The sequence below is a fragment of the Centruroides sculpturatus genome, unplaced genomic scaffold (assembly GCF_000671375.1).
Source record: "Centruroides sculpturatus isolate CEXI.00-Female unplaced genomic scaffold, Cexi_2.0 scaffold295, whole genome shotgun sequence".
In the NCBI taxonomy this organism is placed as follows: domain Eukaryota; kingdom Metazoa; phylum Arthropoda; class Arachnida; order Scorpiones; family Buthidae; genus Centruroides; species Centruroides sculpturatus.
The window spans coordinates 212,930-238,351 of NW_019384603.1; the positions used below are offsets into that span (position 1 = coordinate 212,930).

General features: G+C 31.1%; 2 protein-coding genes across 2 annotated transcripts in view; one reads left to right on the forward strand and one right to left on the reverse strand.

Annotated features, from left to right (window-relative positions):
• The window catches only part of LOC111625077 (cell division cycle protein 20 homolog), a 30,392-nt gene extending 25,747 nt beyond the window's left edge, over window positions 1-4,645 (forward strand). The window contains exons 6-9 of the mRNA XM_023368107.1: window positions 2,103-2,299; window positions 3,487-3,581; window positions 3,652-3,871; window positions 4,607-4,645. Coding sequence (XP_023223875.1) covers window positions 2,103-2,299; window positions 3,487-3,581; window positions 3,652-3,871; window positions 4,607-4,645 — 551 coding nt within the window. The remainder of the gene's footprint in view (window positions 1-2,102; window positions 2,300-3,486; window positions 3,582-3,651; window positions 3,872-4,606) is intronic.
• Window positions 4,646-10,219: 5,574 nt separating this feature from the next.
• LOC111625078 (cohesin subunit SA-1-like) overlaps window positions 10,220-25,422 on the reverse strand; it is a 119,497-nt gene continuing 104,294 nt past the window's right edge. Inside the window, exons 16-19 of the mRNA XM_023368108.1 lie at window positions 22,966-23,142; window positions 22,672-22,880; window positions 11,527-11,741; window positions 10,220-10,403 (exon numbers count right to left, since the gene is read on the reverse strand). Coding sequence (XP_023223876.1) covers window positions 10,336-10,403; window positions 11,527-11,741; window positions 22,672-22,880; window positions 22,966-23,142 — 669 coding nt within the window. The 3' untranslated portion in view covers window positions 10,220-10,335. The remainder of the gene's footprint in view (window positions 10,404-11,526; window positions 11,742-22,671; window positions 22,881-22,965; window positions 23,143-25,422) is intronic.

Consider the following 25,422-nt stretch of genomic DNA (forward strand, 5'->3'; position numbering starts at 1 on the left):
GAAAGAGGCCTCCCGCGCATCATTGGTTTACGCAGGAAAAATAAAGGTCCAATACTTTTTGAACACCCCTCGTACTTCCAACACTCCTATCACTACTAAAGATGTCATATAAGATGTCTCCTTAGACCAGTACACCAGCAATTGGAGGGGGGCAGTGTGCTGCTGAACAGTAAACGCAAGATTGTGAACACCAGTGATCCTCCACACTAACACAGCAGTTGTTCATTTCCAAACGTAACCAAGATTTGTAGCTGAAGGCAAAATACTGCCAGTCCATTGCTGCCTGTAACACTGCAACTGAAATTGGCAATGTTGGGAGTTAATGGCAGGATGCACAGCAGTCTCCATGAATGCAAATTTGTTTATGCTGACAGATCCTGTACCATAAGTGTCTGAGGCATCAAAGCCTGCCATTACATATCCAATGCCTCCAATACCACCTCACAGAATAGTCCAGATAGCTGTATGCAGTTTTGTAGTAGTTGGCAATTCTGAGTGTGTAACTTTTTTGTTAATGAGTGTATGATGAATCTTTTTATTAAACATAGAAAAACACACAAGTTCAACAAATGCAGTGTGTTTTTTTAGTACAGACACTCCTAGTCTTTTGTGTTTCACCATATAATATTTCACACTCCTAATATGCAATGGCCAATATGAGTGAAGTGAAAGTGCAGGAATGTGGTTAGAATTTAAATTCAAGCTGCTGTAATATGCATTAATAATTACCTTGATCTTTCTTATATATACCATCTTGCATCTTGTGTTTTACAATATATCCATTATGTCTGCAAAGTGGCTCTTGCTACTGGTGAGGAGGAGGAGGAAGGCTATTATTCTCAATGAGAAATTTCAGATAATATCTAAGCAAAGCAGTTATGGTGATCACTTGTAAGTTTAGGCTATTGCAATCAACAATAGCCCAAACTTACATTATATACTGTATAAGCTTGCATATAGCCTATGTTAGAATATCAGCACCGTAGTAATGTAACACAAACTCGTATCTCTAAACCTTTTACCAGTGCGAGGATCATCTCATTCTATAACAGTTACAAATGTTTTTGAATTGTTATGATTCTTCTTCAGGTAACAATCCCCTAACGGAATGCGCTTCAATGATGTTATGAAATACGATCCGAAACGATGCCCCAACCCGATGACGTCACTACGGACTTGTGAGTTATGCATGGTGTGCTGTATCTTAGCAATTTATCTATTAGGGCCTGCCAGGCCATCGATAGAGCAATTTCGTATCCCTATCACATACAATCCGGTACTTAAATCCATATACAAGGAGATAGCTAAGAAAAAGAATATACGTATTACATTTAAAAGATGCGCTACGATTTTTGATTTGTTAAGGACCGGAAAAGACATCCCAGACTGAAATAAGTTCCCCGGCATCTACACCATCCCTATCATTGATCACAGGTGTGATAGAAACATGATCTACATAGGATCAACTAAACACCCCCTAATAGCCCGGATCAAAGAGCATAAAGCAGATATCAACCATGGAAGAACCAACACAGCTCTTGTGATATACTCGTTGGACCCTGACATAGAACCCTTATTCTCGCAAGCAAAGGTCATTCACACCACCCACCGCACGAACCACCTCAGATGGCTGGAGGCGATATACATATGCATAAACACGAGTGAAGGACATTATTGCATTAACTACAAGGACGAAATTGCTCTATCGACAGCCTGGCAGGCCCTAATAGATAAATGGCTAAGATAGAGCACACCATGTATAACGCACAAGTCCGTAGTGACGTCATCGGGTCGGGACATCGTTTCGGATCGTATTTCGTAACATCGTTGAACCGCATTCCGTTAGGGGATTGTTACCTGAAGAAGAACCATAATGGTTCGAAAACGTTTGTAATTGTTATAGAGTGAGATGATATGTGCACCGGTAAAGGGTTTAGAGATAAAAGTTTGTATATAGCCTATCTTTTTTTTATTTTTGACTTGCAATATTTTCAACTTACAAAATGTAACCCCACCATAAGTCAAAGAGAGACTGTATATTTAAGATTTTAATTTTGAGATTTTAGTGTAAAGCACTTTTGAAAAAGAACTTAAATTTATAGATCTGAAGCTAATGGACTGGTCATCAAATGGAAATTTGGCAATTGCTCTGAATAACACTTTATATATATGGAATTACATTGATGATAGAGCATGGATGCTTTTCCATGTAGAAAATGGGTTTGATTATATATCATCAGTTGCTTGGATTGAAGATGGATATGTTGTTGCTGTAGGAATCAGTAGTGGTATTATTCAGGTAAAACAATTTTTAAGTATGTTAAAATTTAAGAATTATTACTCTCTCAATATAGTTTTGCTATAATTGTTTAAATATAAACATTTTTGATAATAATCTCTATTTAGAGTAAATAGATAATTTCTTTTTCTGCTTGTTTAAGCATTCTTTACTTGTAATAAAGCACAAATACAGTGGAACCTCGGTATATGACCTTAATCCGTTCCCGATGTTTGGACTTATACCAAACCAACCTTTCCCATAAGAAGTAATGTAAAAATGATTAATCCGTTCTTGTGTAAAAAAAAAAAATGGCTGGCTTTAAACACCTCGCTTTCCTGGCTAGTTCCTGCTTGATTTTTCGTGAGATCAGCGTGTATCTTTTTAGCTTTCTCGCAAATAATTGCTTCCGATACGCTGTCTCCAGCACTGTTTTCAATTATCCAAAGCAAAAGCAATTTCTCGACATGATCTAATGTCTTCGATCTCTGTTTAGAAATTGATTAAACTCCTTTCGCAATGTTTGCAGATTTAATAATGTCTTTATTTTTCGTGATTGTCCATATCGTCATTCTCGGAATACGGTAGGCAACAGTTAAAATCTCGAACATGCGTGCCGCCTTCGTATTTCTCAACAATCTCTTTTATCGGTTCCATTGTAATTCCAGTCATTTTTTTAGTTTTCTGTCGCTTTTCATTTGCCTTATTGCGATTTGTGATTAATAAAAATAATAAAATTTTACTTACGAATTAAAATCAGAAGAAATTTAACAAAGTTATAAACCGTTGCACCGCAAATGTCTAGTCTGGTCTAGGACACCGACAGTGCTACTTGTTCATTGATGGCGCGTATAATTGAATTATGTCGTATACCGAACAAAAGTCGTATACCAAGCAAAATTTGTTTCGTCCAAACAGGACATATTCTAAAGCAGACATATACCAAGGTACCACTGTATTATGTAATTTTAAAGTTTTTATTCACCTTCAGTGTGTTGGAACATTTTGAGTTCTTTTCATAAAATTTTTCATTTATTTTTAAAGCATTTAGAATAAGATTTTTCATTCATTTAAGGCTATGGCTAATAATTTCATGATATGTAAAATCTTATTTCTATACTTTTAAAATAAGTATTATTGAATATTTTAGTAGAATAAAACTTATCAGTTTGTTACTAATGTGTTAAAATACAAAATTAATATTTCAGCTATGGGATACAGTTGGAGAAAGACTATTAAGAACTATGATAGGTCATATTGGAAGAATTCCATCATTATCCTGGAATGCATACATTTTAAGTAGGTAAGTTACAAAGTCAATTAAAATACAATTGCATCAATTAGTCAGAAACTGAAATTTATTATTATTTAAGTGGATCACAGACTGGCTATATCCATCATCATGATGTCAGAATTCCAAATCAATATATATATTCATTTTCTGCTCATGATAAAGAAGTGTGTGGTTTAACATGGTCACCTAATGGACAGTATTTGGCTAGTGGAGGAAATGATAATCAGCTTCATATTTGGAGTTCAATTAATCAAAGTATACCAACATATACTACTTCAGATCATTCATCTGCAGTTAAGGTATTTACAATTTACTCTATTAAAACAGTTTTATGATAATTTAAATGGGGCTGCAGAGTCTGTAAATAAAAGCTTCAACTCTGACTCCAACTCCTTTATTTATATATCAATATAGGAACCAACTAATAAATATACTAATTTTCATAGATTGCATAAAGAACGAATACCATCAATCATGGTAAATTTTTTTCGAACTTTATCATTTACTAATTATATAATTTTTGTATCGATCAAAAACACAGAATATGCAAAACATTTCATCACTATCAATGTCAATCATCAGACTACTATTTACAACTATAATCTGTTAAAGTTTGAGTTTGTTTATTATTTATTTAATAAATATAGTAAAATTCAATAACCTTAAAGCTTTAAGAAAAGACAAAACTTTGTAACCTCATTGTTTGTAGTTTGTATTTTATTTAAAATGCCATAAAGTATAAAATAATAAAGGATATAACAAAACTATAAAAGAAAATTGGATAAATTTTTCTCTATCAATTTTCTTACTTTTCAAGATTAAAGAATTGTTTGAATATAAAATATAACCTGAAAAAATACATTAGTTAAAATTTATTTCACAGATTATTTAACATAAATTATTTATATTATAATTTAAAATTTATTAGGAGTTTGAGTCAGTCCATTTTTACTGACTCCAGTACTCAAAGAATTGCTTTTGACTCCAACTCCATGACTATCTATACAGCTGATTTTAAAATAAATTTCTTTCAGGCAATAAAGTGGNTTTCAGCATTATTTCTGTTCTGCTAGGAAAAGCTAAAGTAAAAATATACTATGTTTTAGGCTAATATTTAACAAAAAAAAAAAGTAAAATATAATAAAAAAAAATAAAATGTTATCTTTCAGATTTGTGATCTTTTGTGGATAGAGAATCATCATGAGCTTGTTTCTGCTCATGGAGAGCCATCAAATAATTTAATAGTCTGGAAATATCCAAATCTAAGAAAATTAACTGAGCTGAAAGGTAATTTTTTTCCCAACGTACTATATTATTGTTATAAATTCACCTTTTAAGTATTGTTCGGTATCTTTTTAATATTCTATGAAACTTCAATTTCCTAAACTCTGGAACAATACAAAAACATATTTAAGTGATATCAGGTTAGCTAAACATTTTTCTTCATTATTTATACAAGTAGTCTTAATAGTTTACAAAAAAGTATTAAGACTACTTGTATAAATATTGAATTTTTGTCTAGTAATTTAATTTGAAAAATACAAACTTTTTTGTATTTGATATCTTATGTTTACATCTCTTATAAATTCTTTATTTTCAATTGTGGAGGGATGATATAAATAATATAGCATCAACACAAGGTAAGTAAAAACATTCATTTATTCACCTAAACGATGTCTAGAAACAAATCAACTCCCTTTTTGAAAATTTAACATATTAATTTTGATTGCTATTTCATCTAAAGCCTATAAAAAAAAAATAATGGCAAAGTTATGAATTGCAATAGTTGGAAGAAGTCATAAAGTTTTCAAAATAATAATATATCTCATAAAAGATGATCATCTAATCTTAGATGATGGTATTGCTTTCCTTGGGATTATACACATCTTAATCAAGGAAAATTGGATTAAATGAAGTTGTTTATATTATATCCAAGTTGTAAAAACTTGAACAGTCCCTCATCATTCTACCTTGAAATGTTAGGAATTGGACTTGGAATTATTAGGAATTGTTTCACATTGAATGTTTACAGTTCCAGTCAGGAATGTGTTCATTTTTGTGAATGCATTTTTTTGAATGTGGCTTTTTATGGAAGAGAGAACTCTTGTCTGAACTTGAACTAAATGGAAATGTTCTGTGAACATTTTGAGTATTTTAAATTTATAACAAGGGACGACTACTGTATCTTTATATTGCTCGTTTGGATATACAAGTCTCTTTTTTTTTTCTTCCAAATATAAAAGCACTTTAGCCAATAAAGAAAAGATAAATCAAATGAGCAATGTATAACTGATGTATCAGATAGTATCTTCCTACATGTATAATATAACAAGAGCATACTGATTTTCTGATAAGATAAGTAATTACTTTTTGGTATAAAATCACAATGATTTAAAATTCTTTCAAAGGTCACAGAAACAGAGTATTAAGCCTGGCCATTTCTCCAGAAGGAAGCACACTGGCAAGTGCTGCAGCAGACGAAACTGTTAGACTTTGGGAAGGATTCGAAGTTAGCAAGGATAAGAAACGGAGAAATGACTTAACAATTTACAACGCCGATATATTTAGTATGAGTATCAGATGATTCTCATTTGTTATTGATGTATATATATATACAAATGTTTTATTTAATTATATTTTTTGCAAAATAAATAATTTATATTCATTTTAATTTCATATTAATATATTGCATTTTAGACTGTGTGTGTGTGTGTGTGTATATATATAAATAAAAAAAAAACCTTAAACCTCCACATAATTCAGACAAATTTTTCCAAAACAGTAATTTATAATTTTTCTATTGTCAAGAAATTTTAATTTTGTTTTTGCAATATCATTCATTATATTACTATATACTATACTAACTGTCTTGAGCTCAAAAAATTTCAAGACACTAATTTCCTATAATAATAAATTTGGCAGTATAATCTGAGTTTAGAAAACCTTCTGGGATGTTGTATAGATTACGCCCAGTGGAATTTTAGGACTGTGAACTTGTCTCGGTCCCCTCAGTTCAGATATATACTCAATGGTATCCTACTTTTGGACCGGAGATGAAAAATAACAAAGTTATTGTATTTAAGATTTCTTGCCTTTCACAATGCATTTTATGCCATTTTAGAGTTTATCACTAGGTGGCACTTTCTGATTCTTTATACATATTGTCCCTATTAAAAAAGTATTTCATTATCTCATCATGTTTATTGATAATCAAACTTTAACAACCTTCATTGCAATCGGGAGTCATGTTGCTCTCTCCGCTAAGTCTATCACGTGTTTAACAGGCAGTCCAAGAAGCTGGCCATATATTCTGAAGACACATCGGTAAAGACTAAAGAAAACTGCCCATGTAAAAGGCCAAGAAAACAGATGTAGATTGGCTATAGAACAAGATTTTATTATAACCTATACTTGTAATCAGTCAGTTTTCGTTCCGAACTTTGAAACAGCATGGAAAAAACATGTTTACTAGTTAAGCTTAACTAGCCGAAAACTATTTATACTGTATATTACTATTTACATACAACGGTTATACTATTTTCTTTTCAATACTGAATGTATTAATCATGTAATTTACGTACATCGATAAAATTCTATTATTTCTTTTTTGATATGTGACAAGTTTATGTAGTCATCCGTCTTCCCCGCTCTCTCTTGCTAGCGTAAATGCTCTAGTTGTTGAATTCTGTGAACAGTGAGCGTACTCTCGTATCGCTGCGCTAGCGAAGGAAAAACAGCGCGGGCAAGAAGAAAGGGGCGGAGCCTTCATCGTCGTTGGTTGTGCTAGCGCATGTTTGCTAGCATTTTGCTCTCGCAAAGCGCTAGTTTGTGGCGGCTCTAAGAAGGGATTTTTTGAAATTCCCCCGGGGAGAGAGATAGAGGATTAAGGCTTCGTGCAAGACGCAGATGCAGATTTTTCGTTTTTGCAGGAAATCGAACATATTTTTAGACCCATCTAAAAATTCTCTAATCTGTCCGGAAACAGGGGGACCCAATTCTTGCATTCTGTGAAAACGGGTAAGGTTGACTATAACATAATAATGTTAATCTTCCCTATCGTTACTTTTGGCCAAGTAACGCTGGGCCTACCTGCTAGTATATATATAAATGAGTTGCCAGTTTTCCACAAATACAGTATATATAAAAGCATTATCAATTTTTGGGGTTCAGTTTCTCCTCCCCAAACACTTGAAGTAATTCCAAATATCTCGTTTGGCAGATAATTGTTTTATTAGGTAGTGTGCAAAATTTCAATGTTTTCTTCTATAAATGGCTGTCAAAAAAGCTGCATTTTCTTCTCCTTCATCTGGTACTGCAGATGCTTGTAGAGAAAATACTAGGTCTAGAAAGCTCAAGTTTTAAACTTAAGGTTTTCTCGCTATTAGTAAGGTGCCAGTGAAACTTCCAGGTTGATAGGTCAAAGTTTACAGGGGTTTCCCCATTGAGTTATTTCAGTTTTATATGGCTTAATTTTATGCTTATAAGGATAATATTGCATCAGAACATGAATTTTATTCAAAATGTTATCCAGGATAAAAGCTCAAATTTATGCAAATTAAAACTTTTTCTAAACAGCCTATCTAAAGCATTCAGTTGGCACCAACCGAAATGAATATTGAAAATGCAATTTTTCTTTGGATTAATAATTTCAGCATTATTTCTGTTCTGCTAGGAAAAGCTAAAATAAATAACACACAGTATGCTTACTAATCTGGTTCTTGATTTATCTAGAATACCTTTTCTTTCTTTGGTAAGGATAAACTTGGCACTTGGAGGCAAAATGTAGAAAACAATAATACAGGTAAAAATCTTGTGGGCACCACTTCAAAGATACAATGTCAAGAGCAGTATCATCATCATATCATATTCATAAGAAAAGATTCTGGCATATATATAGTCATCTGTACAAGCTGATTGGACTGATGAGGGGCTGTAGAGTCTAAAATGCATTTCCAATGTTAATAAAAGCATAGTCTGAGATCAGATCCAAAATATGTTTTCATCACTTGACCTACAAGGTGTGATAAGTCTGAAAAAATTAGCCAAATTTAAATCATATCAAGAAGTATACTGTCATGGCCTTGAACAGGTTAAATGTCTTTCAGCTGCCATCATTACTTAATTATTATATAACAAAATTCTGCATTCTATTTGAATTGTATACCAGTTATATATAACTTCAGGGATGCTTCAGGCTGATACCATGTTTGCATAGAGTTCATAATTCATGGTGTTTTTCTTGGGATTATTGTGTTTGTAGTGGCATATATATTTGGATAAAGCAAGTCATAAGGATTACAGTGAGGTCAAAATTTTCTTTGTGTGACCAATATTTGGGAAATTATGGCTTTTGATATTTCAAGAAACATTGATTGTTTTACCAGACTTTTGAAGATTGATCAACTGGAATTGGGATCGGGACTTGAATCAGGTTCTAACTATAGCCCTATAGCCTAAGAATTGGCCCTGAGCAGGACTTGAACCTGCAACTGCCGCTTGCCATGTGGATGCATTGCCAGTTACACTACCCAGACCTCCATCCTATTAAGTGATATGCTGTAGCAGGTTTTTTTCAAATTATGACTACTACAGCCAAATCTTATTGGAACATAAAGTTCTGCAAGATCACCATGAAATTTGGTTTCTTAGTTGAGTGCTGAAATAATGGTGTGTACTTGATGATGTCAGTCTAGAGATTATGTCTACTGAAAAGTTATGGTACACTTTTCCCTAAACTGAGGTTCTTATGGTTAAAGGTGGTAATTGGAACTGTAAAATAGTCCTTCTCTGCCAGTTGGTCTCCTTGGAAGACTGCCTATTCAACAATAAATAGCCTGGATTTATTAAAGAATGTTAACAAACAGGTCATCATATTAGCCCAACAGATAGTCTTGTTCAAAAAGAAATAAATCCATAAACTATACTGGATACTTGCACACTAGGGAGCCAATAAGATCTTGAGAAGTCCATCCTGTCAAAATACATCACAAATTTTTTCATACAATAAGCATATGTATACAACCCCAATATACAGGAATTCTTGGCTGATGTCAATACCAACCATTTTGTTCACCAATTGTAAAATTTCAGTTTCATTAATACTCATATCTATTGTAAATGTCTTGAAGAATTAATTGAAGGTACAGCAATTGAAATTATCTAAACATAAATAAATTTTAGAATTACTAAAACCAAATTGTCAGTAACATATACTTTGGACACTTTGAAGACAAATACATTATACAGACTGAAAATATAAAATTATGATTTTTTTTTCTATTGAATGGATAAAACTTACTGATCAAATAAGAAATGCTAATGCTAAAATCCAAAATCATTCACACTGAAACATTTGTTCTCTTTCTGACTTTTACTATTTGTTAAATAATGTTTATTTCACTAAGCTTGACTAGGTTATTAGGACACCTGTACAATAGAATATCATTCTTGCTATTACTTCATCACTGAATCTCAAAATCCCCAAGAGTTCAGTTTAAAAAAACCCAAAGAACAAGGGCTTTTCAATGTATAGTATTTTTATTTAATACCTGTACGGATCTGCAAGTTCATTAGTTTTATCTAGCTTTTTATACAAAGAAATATATAGATTATCAACAAATGTTGCATATTTTAAATACAAACTAATCACAAACTATTTAATTAAATGTTTTATTAATAAATATACAATACAAAAAGTTTAACTAAAAAATTACTGTACACAAAACAGAAAAATGAATTATTTACATTATGTATGAGAACCATTTTAATCTTCAGATCCATGATCAGAATCTGCATCAATGTTGTTTTCTTCCTCTTGTGGGCGGCCTTCTTCTAGAAGAAAACAAAGTCAGATATAAAAATGTTATTAAAAGAGCAAGTTCAGAAATAGTAAATTTTAGTCCAATAGATACATTTAAAAAAAATTAGTTTTTTTAATCCCACATAGTCATATGAGATACATTCTTCTCGTAATTCCTCTTAAGGTTCTTTTATACAATATGTATAAAAGAACCTTACGAGGATAAATTAAAACTATTTTCACAAGTGGTAATATAAATTCTCGTACTTTAGTAATTAATAGATAAGAACATATTTCTAAATTAACACTGAAATTTATGATAACTAATCAATTTTATATTCTAATCAAATTGTTATGGAATTAATTTTTTATAATCTTTATATATTTATCTAATGAAGTCTGTTAACTTCATGTACAGATGATATTCTCAGTTAAACCTCATTAAGATACCCCATTTAAGCCACTATCCTCACCAAGTGTATCTTCCATTCATAATAACACTTCAAGAATTGGTATATAATCTAAAAACATACCAGTATACAAAACCAAATTTTTCTCTGCTTTGTTTTCAACTGGTGTTTAAGGACCAAAAAAAAAGTAATACTATTTTAAACATTCAAGTAAACAGCCCTAAAGCCATTGTAGCCTAGGCAACATTGGTAATAAGTAGTAGTTTTAAAATTTTTAAGGATTTAAAATATCATTGGTAGTCTTGATTTCTGCTACACAATAATTAAATGTTTAACATATTTTGTTTTTGCTCAACTCTCATGAAACAAAATGCATAGCAAATTGGAACACTCATTACTTACTATGCACTTTTGTGATGTAGCAGATTATATTTAATCTTTTAATGGTTGTAGTGATGATTATCCACTCTGTAAACAATTTTGCTATTCCTGTCAACAAAATGAGAGAGTCATAATAAACTACAGCACTTATTGATGCATTCCATGCAAAAGTAAAGAATACAATTTTACATGAACAGACTAAATAAAATCAATTATTCTTGCATACTATTCTGGTAAAAGCATCAGCATCTCAATTTGACCAGTAAAACTAATGACATTGTCCTCATTCAATTAAAATTTTAATTATCTCTATATTGAAACAAACAATGTTTAACAGAAAAAATAATTTTTTTTTATAACTTACGTATGTATGGAAAATTTTCCCATTGTACTGCCTCCATAAGTTTTCCATCCTCCCGTTGTCGTTTCTTCCCTCTGTACTGACGTCCCGGAGCTCTTGGAGGTGGTTGTTCAGCCTCTCCATGCACCAGACTGTTTCGATATGTAACAAGTGGCTGCCAGTCATCCATACGAGTACCTGGCATACTTGTCTGGATGTGACGATCCAAGTAAGTAAGGCTAGAAATTAAAAATAAATATTTTAATAAATTATATCTTCTGTATTAAAAAGTGTGTTACTATGCCAGTTACACTACCCAGACCTCCACCCTATTAAGTGATATGCTGTAGCAGGTTTTTTTCAAATTATGACTACTACAGCCAAATCTTATTGGAACATAAAGTTCTGCAAGATCACCATGAAATTTGGTTTCTTAGTTGAGTGCTGAAATAATGGTGTGTACTTGATGATGTCAGTCTAGAGATTATGTCTACTGAAAAGTTATGGTACACTTTTCCCTAAACTGAGGTTCTTATGGTTAAAGGTGGTAATTGGAACTGTAAAATAGTCCTTCTCTGCCAGTTGGTCTCCTTGGAAGACTGCCTATTCAACAATAAATAGCCTGGATTTATTAAAGAATGTTAACAAACAGGTCATCATATTAGCCCAACAGATAGTCTTGTTCAAAAAGAAATAAATCCATAAACTATACTGGATACTTGCACACTAGGGAGCCAATAAGATCTGGAGAAGTCCATCCTGTCAAAATACATCACAAATTTTTTCATACAATAAGCATATGTATACAACCCCAATATACAGGAATTCTTGGCTGATGTCAATACCAACCATTTTGTTCACCAATTGTAAAATTTCAGTTTCATTAATACTCATATCTATTGTAAATGTCTTGAAGAATTAATTGAAGGTACAGCAATTGAAATTATCTAAACATAAATAAATTTTAGAATTACTAAAACCAAATTGTCAGTAACATATACTTTGGACACTTTGAAGACAAATACATTATACAGACTGAAAATATAAAATTATGATTTTTTTTCTATTGAATGGATAAAACTTAAACTGATCAAATAAGAAATGCTAATGCTAAAATCCAAAATCATTCACACTGAAACATTTGTTCTCTTTCTGACTTTTACTATTTGTTAAATAATGTTTATTTCACTAAGCTTGACTAGGTTATTAGGACACCTGTACAATAGAATATCATTCTTGCTATTACTTCATCACTGAATCTCAAAATCCCCAAGAGTTCAGTTTAAAAAAACCCAAAGAACAAGGGCTTTTCAATGTATAGTATTTTTATTTAATACCTGTACGGATCTGCAAGTTCATTAGTTTTATCTAGCTTTTAATACAAAGAAATATATAGATTATCAACAAATGTTGCATATTTTAAATACAAACTAATCACAAACTATTTAATTAAATGTTTTATTAATAAATATACAATACAAAAAGTTTAACTAAAAAATTACTGTACACAAAACAGAAAAATGAATTATTTACATTATGTATGAGAACCATTTTAATCTTCAGATCCATGATCAGAATCTGNGGTTTTAACAAACACATTCAGTATAAACTAGTTTCAACTAGTTAAAACGCGTTCTAACTAAAAACGGGTTTTGACTGTAACATATATATAATAACAAATTTCTTGCCAATGCATATAAAAGATTTATAAGTGTGCAAAAATACCAGACCTAAAAAATGATATAAAATTAAAAATATCCCAAAACTCCCAAAAGCAAGGAATTAAGTGCTGAAGATAATAAAACAAATATATTTTAAAAACACCACATTAAATGTTTGCTAAAGTATAAAAATATTCAGTTTGGAAGAAACAATAAAATGTCCTTGTATACTGTCCTCCTTTCACAATATCATGTTGGCTTGCCACTTAGCATGATTTTTAAACAACTAGATTGCTTTTGTCACTGCTCATGTACAGTAAAATCAGCTTCCAATATTTATATTTTCGCATGGCAATTCTGTCACAGTCAATTTGCATGAGGCACCCTTAATTCCAAATGTTGTCATCATACATGCCTTGTACTTACACAGAGGATTGTTACCTGAAGAAGAACCATAATGGTTCGAAAATGTTCGTAACTGTTATACAGTGAGATAATACATGCACCTATAAAAGGTTTATAGATACAAGTTGGTGTTAAAGATGAAGATAGAATCATAATAAAAAATGTGAAATGTGAAAAAGAACAAATTTCCACTCATTCGGGGCAGTTCTAGACAATTTGTCAGGTGCCTAGCCTTGCTCTGTCACTCTCCTACTACTACTATCCAGCAACGTCACTAGAAGTAAAACTTCCTGCTCCTCCCTGCAGCAGAATCAAAGGGAATGTCCAAGAAAATAATAATAATCTGTTTGTAAACTCTCTCTCTTGGTTAATAAAAAAATATAAGTCTCATTTTTGTATTTTAATTTTTTCCATTTGTTTATTTTTATTAAAACTGATTTTGAATTTATTTAATGGCCTCCTACTTGTCTTCATATAATTGCCAACATCTCATCACGAGTCCATACACCCTCCCGCTCAAATCCTTTTAACTATTCTCGTGGGCCTAATGTGTTCTTTAGGCAGGGGTCACACAAAATTAAAGGAAAGCACATTCGACTTCCTATATCCCACCAAGAATGTGAGTATTTGAAGCCATCCACTGACAAGGTAAGCAGATCCTCCAGATCTGATGACAAGAAAGTAAAACCCACTTATCAAACTTGTGAACTTATCAAACAACAGGCAGCTGATCAAATACATCAACAGATACATCAACAGACAGAAACATTTAACATTAATAAAGATCACGTAACCTGTCAGGTCAATCCAGCAACAAGCATTGATAATAGTACACATACAACAAATACCATTAATGATACTATAGACACTTCCTCATCCACCACTGATAACATAAATATAGATTTAGTTAATACACTCTCACTTATATTTCAGGAAACACACACTAAATATACAGGCACAGATCACAGACACAAAGACCACGAATACCGAAAATCAACATGTCAAAGGTAGTAGGAAAAACACTAAATTATGTAAACACTCACTTACTACCAAACTACATTCATTCAATTTCTACACTCTCAGATATTCATACATTAGTTTATGCTGGGGTAGTCACAGTAGTAACACACCATGGACTGAAAATACAATCGCAGACAAACACACACAAAACACAATTCTATCACACGCCTGCCTAACAGAGAAGAATAGAAACACAAATAAATGACATTAGACAGCAATTAAACAGGCTGACATGATACACTAAAAACAACATAACACCCAAATTAAAAAAACAACTCAAAAACATTTTCAAGAAAATCAAAACACACAAAACATGAACATCACAACACACACATTACAGAATACATCGATACACTAAAACAAAAACTCGCAGCCAAAGCACGTAGACTCAAACAATACAAAACATGTACATTACAAAAACAACAAAATAAATTATTCACAAACAACGAAAAACTTTTCTACAGACAAATCAGTACCTAAACAAACACTAATACACAGCACAGTGGCACACCAACAGAAGAAGAACTCACAAGTTATTGGTCTTCCCTTTGGTCCAATGATGTTACACACAACGCTAATGCAGGCTGGATCATAGAAAATAACAGAAACTTGCACAACATACCAACTATGCCCTGTACTGAAAGAAATGTAGACGACATTCACTACACTGTTAACAGAACACACAACTGGAAGACACATAATGTAGACAACATTCACAATTTCTCGTACAAAAAGTTTACATCACTGCACCAGCAACTAGCTAAACATCTAACACACATCATCATCAACCCACAAGACATGCCAAAATTTCTTACTCAGGGCATCACCTACATGAAACCTAAAAACACCACCACCACAGACCCCACACAATACAGACCAATTACATGTCTCCCAACACTCTATAAATTATTGACAGCATGTATCACAAACAAAATATACAAACATGTTGAAGAACATGACATTCTCACAGAACACCAAAAAGGTTGCTGTAGAAATCACAGGGGATGCAAAGAACAGTTACTCATAGATTCAGTCATTCTACAGCAAGCACACAAACAACACAGAAACAAACACATGGCATATATAGACCATATACAGAAAAGTATTCGACCGCATTCCACACAGTTGGCTGCTACATATTCTACACATGTACAAAATAAATCCGTCACTCATTGCATTCTTCCAAACCACTATGCAGCACTGGAGAACAACACTGCATCTCAGGGTTAGTAACACTTCCATACAAACATACCAAATATTCATTAGGCGAGGAATTTTTCAAGGAGATTTCTTCAGTCCTCTCTGGTTCTGCCTTGCCCTGAACCCATTATCTAACATGTTAAACAACACGCAATATGGCTACAATATCAGACACAAAAAAACAGCACAGTTTATGCTGTCACATCTCATGTACATGGACGACATAAAACTTTATGCATCCACACAGAAACAACNACATGTAAGCTGAACAATAGTGTGGGGGGAGTGAGTAATAAAGAGTTGCGTGGCGCTGAAACAAAAGACGAATCGACAAGATTTGAATATCACGTAACTCTAGGTTCGCATAAGTTGGGATAGCGTAAGTAGAGGTATTACTGTACATTAAAAAATAATAATAACAACTTTAGCAAGGAAAACACTGAAAAATGCATTTTGTAGTTGTAAATGTATAAATAACCATAATAGAATAATAATTGATTAAAAAAATGTAGTTTTATTTGCCCTTTACCTCTGAGGATAGACAACAGTGGAGGTGTAAACTGGTGGCAGAGGAGAGGGAAAAGGGAAATGTTACTAAAAGTTAACTTACATAACATAATGTAACAATAAGTTACTTTTATCTTTTCTGTTTTATATATTATTTTTTAATTTTTATTCACTGCCTTTTGCTTTCTTTCCTTCACTTCCACCAGTACTTTCACTGGATAGAGATCGTTTGGTAAAATATCTATTCAAAGAAGTTTGTTTGGCTTTGCCTACTTTTTAAAATGTTTCTAAAATAACTTAGGCAAATGTCATTAAACTGAGCAGCAATACAGCCAAGTGAGAACCTTTTCAGGATGTTTCTTTTCAATAAAATCAGTCACTTTCTGATAATACCTCAAGATTTCCTTTATTGAGTGAGATCCTTTCATGACGAAGCAAACACGCGGACTGAGACCAATTAACAGAAGGAATACGTGATCATGGTGGTGGCACTGCAAACTAATGTAATGTCATATGGTGAGTTTTTGTTTGTACTGTAGAGCAAAAATATGTTTGAATTTCATGTCATATCCTGGAGTGTTCGTATCCTGAGGTACTACTGTAATCAAATAATAGTGATAATCATATTTACCTTAACATAATGTTTAAAAACATCTGAAGCCTGCTTAATACTTATTATATTATATACAACAAGTTTACAGAATGATGCCAAAAAATTTCGTCTTTTGTGAAGCTCTTCAATTTTCATATGTTCATCTTGTTCATCTTTAAAAAAATTAATAAGGTTATAAAATTTAATAATAAAATAAAAAGACTAATTCTAAACTTACATACCATCATCATCTTCAACAAAAACTTTGTCCTGAATAAAAGCGCCAAGTTGATTCTGTAAAGATCGATCTGGTTCATAAACAAGAGGTATCAGAGCTGCATTGTCTGCCAGTTGTTTACAGAACACAATAAGTAGATCACATATTGTTACAAAAGCCTTTAAAAAAACAACATAAAAAAAATTGTGTAATATATGTAATCCTAATTTTTAAGCCAAATAATAATTTCATATAGGCATGTAATTACCTGAATAAAAATCAACTTACATAAGAATTATTAAATTAATTTAAAAACAAAGTAATTATTACATGTTTTCAAATAAATTATTCTATAATTTTATTACTACAGTAGAGTGTTGTTTATCCAAAAGTCAGTTATCCGAAAGAATTCCAGTCGGCAAATTTAAATTTTTGCTAATGCTGTGGCGCTGCAATCTTTGGCTATATCTTGGGCTACTCCAATATTTTTTTTGTTGATGTGTGTGTTTTAGCTGGCAGCACTAGCACTTTTGTGTGGTGTTTTTCTGAGGACTGTGCGTTGTGCTGAATCAAACGTTTTTGATACTAGATTAACTTCTAAAGTATAATTTTTTTTGTTTCTATATTTTTCAATATATTTATTTTGTTTGTAAAAAATAAAGAAATAATTTTTAACAACACAATAGCCACAATTATTATTTTAAAAAGTTTACGTTAGGCTTAACATCGACGAAAATTCAATGCAAAATGACATGCAACGGAGAAAAATTTTAACATGGGATAGGCTAATATATTTTTTCATACATAATCAGTTATCCGAAAAATAAGTTATCCGAACAACCCCAGTCCCCAATTGATTCGGATAAACGACGCTCTACTGTAGTAACAAAGTAAGCAATACACCAATAACAAATTTGCAAATGTTTAAATAGTGACAACAAGGATCTAAAGTTTAAAACCTTAAGTGAATAAAAATTTTAATTGTTTTCTTTACTGAATTTTTATATCCTCTTGTCAAGACAATTATAATCAAATATATATGAATGTATTCAAGTCACACATTTGATCTGTTTAATATATTTTACAAAACTGTTATCAAAATAATATCTAGCTGACGAATATTGAATTGTGAGGCCACGTTTCTTAAGAGTTTTTAAAAGTGAGCAGATTTTAGTAAAAGCTCTGTTTTCTTTCTTTATAAGTTCTGCAATGGGCATAATATAAGGCCTATGTACTGTACCTAATAAACGTTTCTTGCAAAGAAAAAGTGTTGCCTTTCACTGCCACCCAAAAAGTGAAAAGAAACATCAAGTAAAAACAAAAAAATGAGGAATTTTATTGATGTCAAATCATTATATAAATGATTATATAACTTGAATAACATTAAAGATGTTTTTATTCATCTCTAATTATAATGAACTGTCAAGAATGAGGTTGGAAGATTACTGATTATCATAAAATTTCAATGTAAACTGTACAACTCAATAGAACTCAAACACAATGCCACTGAAACAAATGAAGACATGTAAAAGTAGGAAGTAGGGAATGCCATTCCATTCCATTCTTAGCTAAAGTAACTCTTAAAATTTTATAAATTCACATCAAATAAATTTGTAATACTAGGATTATTTGATTTAGATCATGTTCTTTAGCAGCTTTTACAATATTTGTAATAACATGAATTTGGATATCAGGGCATGGCTGTATATAATTATTTTAATTCAATATTTGTTTGATTAAAAAAAGCAATTTTTATTTATCCAAAAAAATTGCTAAAGTTATATGCAGCCTTTATCCCAAAAGTTTCCAGACTGAGTGATTTTCTCAGGAATTGTTTGAAGCAGCACACTCCTTTAGACCATACCATATTTTACAAGGCTTCACAGACATACAAAGAAGTTGAACATGTTCAGATTTGCACTGATCTGGAAACTGCCAATGATAACCCCATGCTATTACACTACAATAATGGGCTGCATTTCTTTATGCAGCGCTCAAGAAGTGCTTTACAGCAAACACTCTGAAACCAGTTTCTAAATGCAGTGCTGCAATAAAGTGAACCATTTCTAAACTTTTGTTGCAAGAGGTTGCTGCAGCGAAGATAAAGCAGCTTTTAGGTCCACTACACATGTAAAGCAAAATGGACACTTGTATGTATAACATGATATTATACTGTAAAAATAAAAGTCGAAGTGACTGTTGATAAAAATATTATGGAAAGATTGAGGAGGATTAAATTTTACAAAATGACTGAAAATTATCTAAAGAATAAGAAAATATTAGAAGAAATATAATTATATTTAAAATATATCTCTTTACTTCTACATTTATGGAAAGATAAATGCTCAATTCTTTGTATCTCTCTATTTAAATATCATAGTTCTTTAACTAAAGCACTACTTTCGGCTGTAACTAAAATTAAAGGATAGATTATGAGTCCATGTTTCGCTCGAGTGGAAAGCGTTTCTAAACTATGATACAGCGACGTGTACTGATAGCTGCTCATGATGTCATTTTCACTACACTCTCCTTATGCAGCCATAAAAAAATGCAGCCTGATTATTCACATGCATTTTAAAAAGTGTAATAATAGATAAATTGTACAACAGAATGAATAATGAGTGAATAAATAATCAGTAGAAAAGCTAAGAAGTCATTAATATCCAGTAAATAAGACTTGATAAGTTGAGTTAAATTTTTCACATATTTTTCTTATTGGTTTATTCTAAAAAATTTTTAATTAAAAATTTAAAACACAAAGTAAAAGACAAAAAAAAAAGTATTATTTATTTGTCATGCATTCATACACAAAACAGGAAATGCTAAGAATGGCAACTCTGATCTTTGCTTTAATGTTATACAGTAAAAGCTAGAATTATAAAGAACTGTTCAAAGATTCCATCTTTGGTAAGCTGGAAAAAAATGGTCACTGCCTCAAAATGTGAACATTTTTATGAAGTTTTAATGTAAACATAGTATTTGCTATGTTTATTGGACTTAACTCAAAATAAAAGGAAAATGACAAAGAAACTAAAATTCAAACAATACATACATACATACATACATACATANCTTGTACTGGACAATATATAACTAATTTACATACAACTATAATATATATGCTAACATAAGTATAATTAATTATTTATAATGATTGATTTGATTAACAGAATTAAAAATAGATCATATAGTTGCAGGAATTCAAACATTATTCAAAGATATAAGTATGTACAAATAAGAATAAATTATATTCTTATCTATACTATAATAAATTATTTAGAATTTTAGTTAAATACCTATAAAATATTGAAACTTTCTTCATTGCTGATGTAACTGCATAAACTTCATCTTCATCAACTTCTTCTCCCTAAAATTAATAATGCAAGATGTTAAATGTAAAATCAAACTCATTAATATGATTATGAAAAAATGTTAATAAATCTTTTACATTTTATCAATTATGTTAATAACCAACAAAATTTTTTATTTAAGTTAACACCAAAGATTAAACTAAACTTATCATTAATAAATACATAAACTTGTCATCTCTCTATATAATGCAGTCAGTAATTAGTGACATGTTTTTATTTTTAATACTTGTCTTTATCTAAAATTATTATTATTATTATTATTATTATTAAGTGCTCCACTCCAAAAAGCATAATATACTAAAATACAAAAAAGGCAAATAACAGGATTTGTTCATCCACCACCCAAAGTGACAAGACTGGTAGGTGTTGGGTCCCCAGGAAGAAAGACTTAGAAATTACAAAAAGTTTCTTCTTCCATATTGCATTTTCATAATGGTAAAATAGTTCAAACAGTGGCTTCTGAGAGTTTACTGAATGGACATGACCACCTGATACAAAAAACTGAGGATTTCTAATTTCAAAATAAATCTGTCTTGCTTAATGTATAGGATTGTAATAAATCATACGTTCAACCATATAAGATTATCAGTAACACAAAAGCAAAAGGCAGTATCTGCACAGTTATACATTGCCAGGTAGTGACTAAAATTACCATGTAAGTAGTTGTAATTACCAGTAAGTAGTTGAGCAATAGTGTAAGGTAAATTTCTAAATGGTGATGATAATCTGCATTCAATACTAGGAAAGTAAAGTTTTGTTATACTTCCAGTCTTTCTGCTCAACCATTGATAATTCCACTTAAAAGTTTTATTTTTAATGATATTATTAAAACTTTATTCCTTGTTAGAGGGATGTGAGCCAAGTCCAAATCAGTATTCTTCACAGCATCTTTCTGATTTCAAAGTATAATGTATTGATACAGGGTATCTCAGTTAAACGTTTCAGAACTTCTAAGAGGGGTAGGGTGCATCTCGACAACTCAGATTCATATAGCAATGCAGGGTCGGAAATGCTTTCATGAAGCAGTAGCTGGCATTAGTGCGAAAGTTCTGAGTGTTCTTATAGGGAATCGTCATTTCGCACAAGGATGCAGATTTAGCTGATATGCATTTGGTGTACAGGGCTGCAGATTGTAGTGGACCAGCCACACAGTGCTTGTATGCGAAATGTTATCCAATGAGGCATATTCCCAGCCATAATTTCTTTGCAAGCCTGCACCAGAGGTTAGCTGTTTCTGTGTACATCACCGCTTCAGGAAAGCATTTCCAACCCTGCATTGCTATGTAATTCTGAGTCATTGGGATGCACCCTACCCCCTCTTAGAAGTTCTGAAATGTTTAATTGTATATACAGGCTGTCTCAGTTAGACATTTATGATTTTATGACAATTAATCATTACTAATAGATATATTTTGCTTTTACATTAAAACTCAAACAATAATATGAAATTTTAATATTGAATATAATGAATTTTCAGATATGATTCTGAAAAGGTACTGACTTTGATAAATTTTGGAAATATAAGAAACATCCTGTTTTATATACTGAATAAAGGAATAAGTATAAAAAAAAAAACATCATACACAACTAATCTGAATTTATGATATGTGATCTATATTCTGCCAATCATATACAATACAAATCTGTCATCACATTCCAACAAACCATAAATGTCACCATTATTTTTCTCTCACTGCAAAAATTTAATCAAAAATTTCAAGTACTTACAGACATTTTGATTTAAAAGGTTGTCACAATCTGTATATTCTTATAGTATTAATAGTTATTAAATATTTTCATAATTACTTTCATGTTTATAGTTGTTTGAGATGAAAATGAGTCTTAGTTCAGATGATATTGGTAGTGCATCTGATTCCATAACAATGTGAGATTCTATTTTGTCTTTTAAAATTTGCTTTCTTATTTTCTTACANCTCTATGAATCATCAGATGATGGTAATATAATTGCACTAAGTGGAAAGCCAGCATCAGGAACAAAACAGTCTTTACAAGTGGGTCAACCTTTTATTTCAAGTTACTTGTCTGCCTCATTACATAAAAATGTTTTAAAACATTTTTACATAACAAGCCATTTTTACATAAAAATTAGTTAGTACACTGTTAATACATTAATTAATGTAATGTATTAATTGAAATATCTTTTAAAATGTAAAAATTATGAAGATTTATACTTACACAACTTTTTTATCTTGTTTCATAAGCTTATTAGTAAACTCGCATAAAATTTCTAAGAAAGCTAAATTTGGAGGCGGCCCAAGTGGATCCACAACATTTTCAAAAGGAGTCACTGCAAACAAAATACCTTCTCGATGAAGAGCAGCAACAGAATCTCTATTTTTTACTTGATCTAATCCAAATGACAATGCAAATCTCTTTGCAAGTTCCTAATAAATATAAATTATTAAAAATAATTTTTTCCTCTGTCCAAGAATAGATAATTTATTTAAAAAAAGAACAGAAATTACAGACCTTAATTGCTGTAAAATTCTCATCCTGTCGATTAATCAAGCCTGTATTTTGTTCAGTACGAAGTTCTGTGAATAAGGTTGTCAACGACACAGCCATAGTACGTGCACAGTTAACTTTATTAATTTCTCGAGCTTTTCCTAACGTTGCCTTGATAATGTCTCCATAGTCATTATAAAACTGTCATAAAGACATGAAAATAGTTTATTAAAATCAGTACATAGTAAATAATATATTTAATAAAAATATAAAAACTATCAAGTTTTTTCATAATTTTATAAATCATCATCCAAATATTTGTTACATGATAATAAAAACAAACACTGTACTTTAAATTCCTTGATTGTAAATTATAAAATGTTCTATCAAAACATTTAAGATCCAGAATAAAAAAAAAAAGCTAATTTAAGAAATAAATTTTGTTATATGGTATTAGTACCAAAGTGTTACTTAAAACAATATATAAATTAAAATTTTCTCAGTTATTTGATGACTAAATATTTTATTATTTTTCATAAAATGGAAAATTTGTTAACAAAATGGAATTTATTTAAAGTAAGATAGTTAAATTATTTGCAATAATTTTGTTTTTATTGTTATTTTTTGAGATATGACTTTTTTGTAAATTTTTTATAACTTAGCCAGTATAAGATTCTTTGCTGAAGGTAGTCACAATAAAAGAAATTCTCAAATATGTAAAAAAAAAATTTTAAACTGTTCCATCAATCATCAGATCAAAAATCCACTCTGTATACAGGGTGTACCTAAATGAATGTCCTGATTAGAAGTTCTTGTAGTCAAATCCCAAAAGATGTAATAAAGACATGGGATGATATAAGATAAGCATCTCTCAATCAGGTGCATGAAATTTCTTAACACATGATTACCAAAGAAATGAATTGGTCATTTGGAAAACAGCAATCAACAACTCTTATCCTGGCCTCTACAATCCCCCAACTTCATACTTGTGGAGATATATGTAAAGGATTCTCTGTTTGTGCCACCACTGCAGACAAATCTGGAAGATCTGCAGGTCCATATCACCAACAATTAACTGCACTGCTGAGATAATGTCTGTAAGGTAACAAGAGGGGCTCATAGGATATGTGAGAAACTTTGAGTGTGTCTCCATATCTGACCTATGTTCAATACACTGTAGGTAACACTTTTTTGAAAACTGGAGACATCATTTAGGTATACCCTGTATAAAATACTTTGTTGTGATTTTAATCTTTTTTTTTTTTATCATAAAACTTTTGAATGAATAAGTGGTGCCCAGTATACAAAGTGTCTCCTAAAAAGCAATCAAAAAGAATGCAAGCTAAAAGCTTAAAGAACTGTCATATTTATGTAAATGACACTTGCTTTCATACATTATTGAGCATGAACTATGCAATGGTGCATCAGTAAATTTTTATCCCCAGAATGGGAAGGTAAAATTATCTCAGCTCCTGTTGCAGATGGAATTATAGTTCCATTGTAATTTTATATTAGTAGAGTATATCAATAAGTACATTCCATATTTTCAATTAAAGGATAAAGACTCTATGGCAATCCATGGAGTTTCATGGAGTACTATACTCCAGAAAATTTGAAGGGTTGTATAAATTCAGTTTGATTGTATTGCTAAATTGATTTATAAATGACTTAATTAGTTTGTGGTAAATACAGCTGTCAGTGAAAAAAAAAACATTTTGCTTTCATTAAAGACCATTCAGGACAAAAAAAAGGTTATAATTTGGATGGAACTTAAATGTTTTACATCCTTTAGGTGGAATAAAATGCTAAGACTTAGTATTTATCAATTATTTTTACAACAATTATTTCAAAATAAAGCATTTTTTTTTTATAACTGATATTGTAATTATTTTACACCCTTAATTCCAAATGTTGTCATCATACATGCCTTGTACTTACACAGATTAAATTCTCTAATCTGTGGTATAGAGAGGTGACCATCTGTTTCTATAATCTATGACTTTTCTACTCATTAATTACATTACCATCATCTGATGATTCATAGAGTAGTAATATTGTTGTCCTATGTGCCTACACACTCTGCATGAAATGAAGGTGATTTGCAATGAATTATGGGAATTTTTTTAAATAACAGCAAAACTTTCAACTTTAAATTGAAAAATATAAAAAAATTAAATACAAAATAAAATAGTTTTAACATTTAATACTAATAAGCCATTTTCTTCCATAGTTCTGTTTTTATAATTTGGATCCTTCATCATAGAGTAGGATGGCATCTGATATTCAACAGTTTTTTTAACAGCATTATCAGACCATCTAATATTTGCTGTTTGCTTATTTTTGCACTTTTTTGAAATTTCTACATCATGCTACCAATTTGCATGCTGCCAATCTATGACTTTTCTACTCATCCTTAGTACTACATGCAGCATGATGTATGTAGTACTAAGGATGAGTAGAAAAGTCATAGATTGGCAGCAT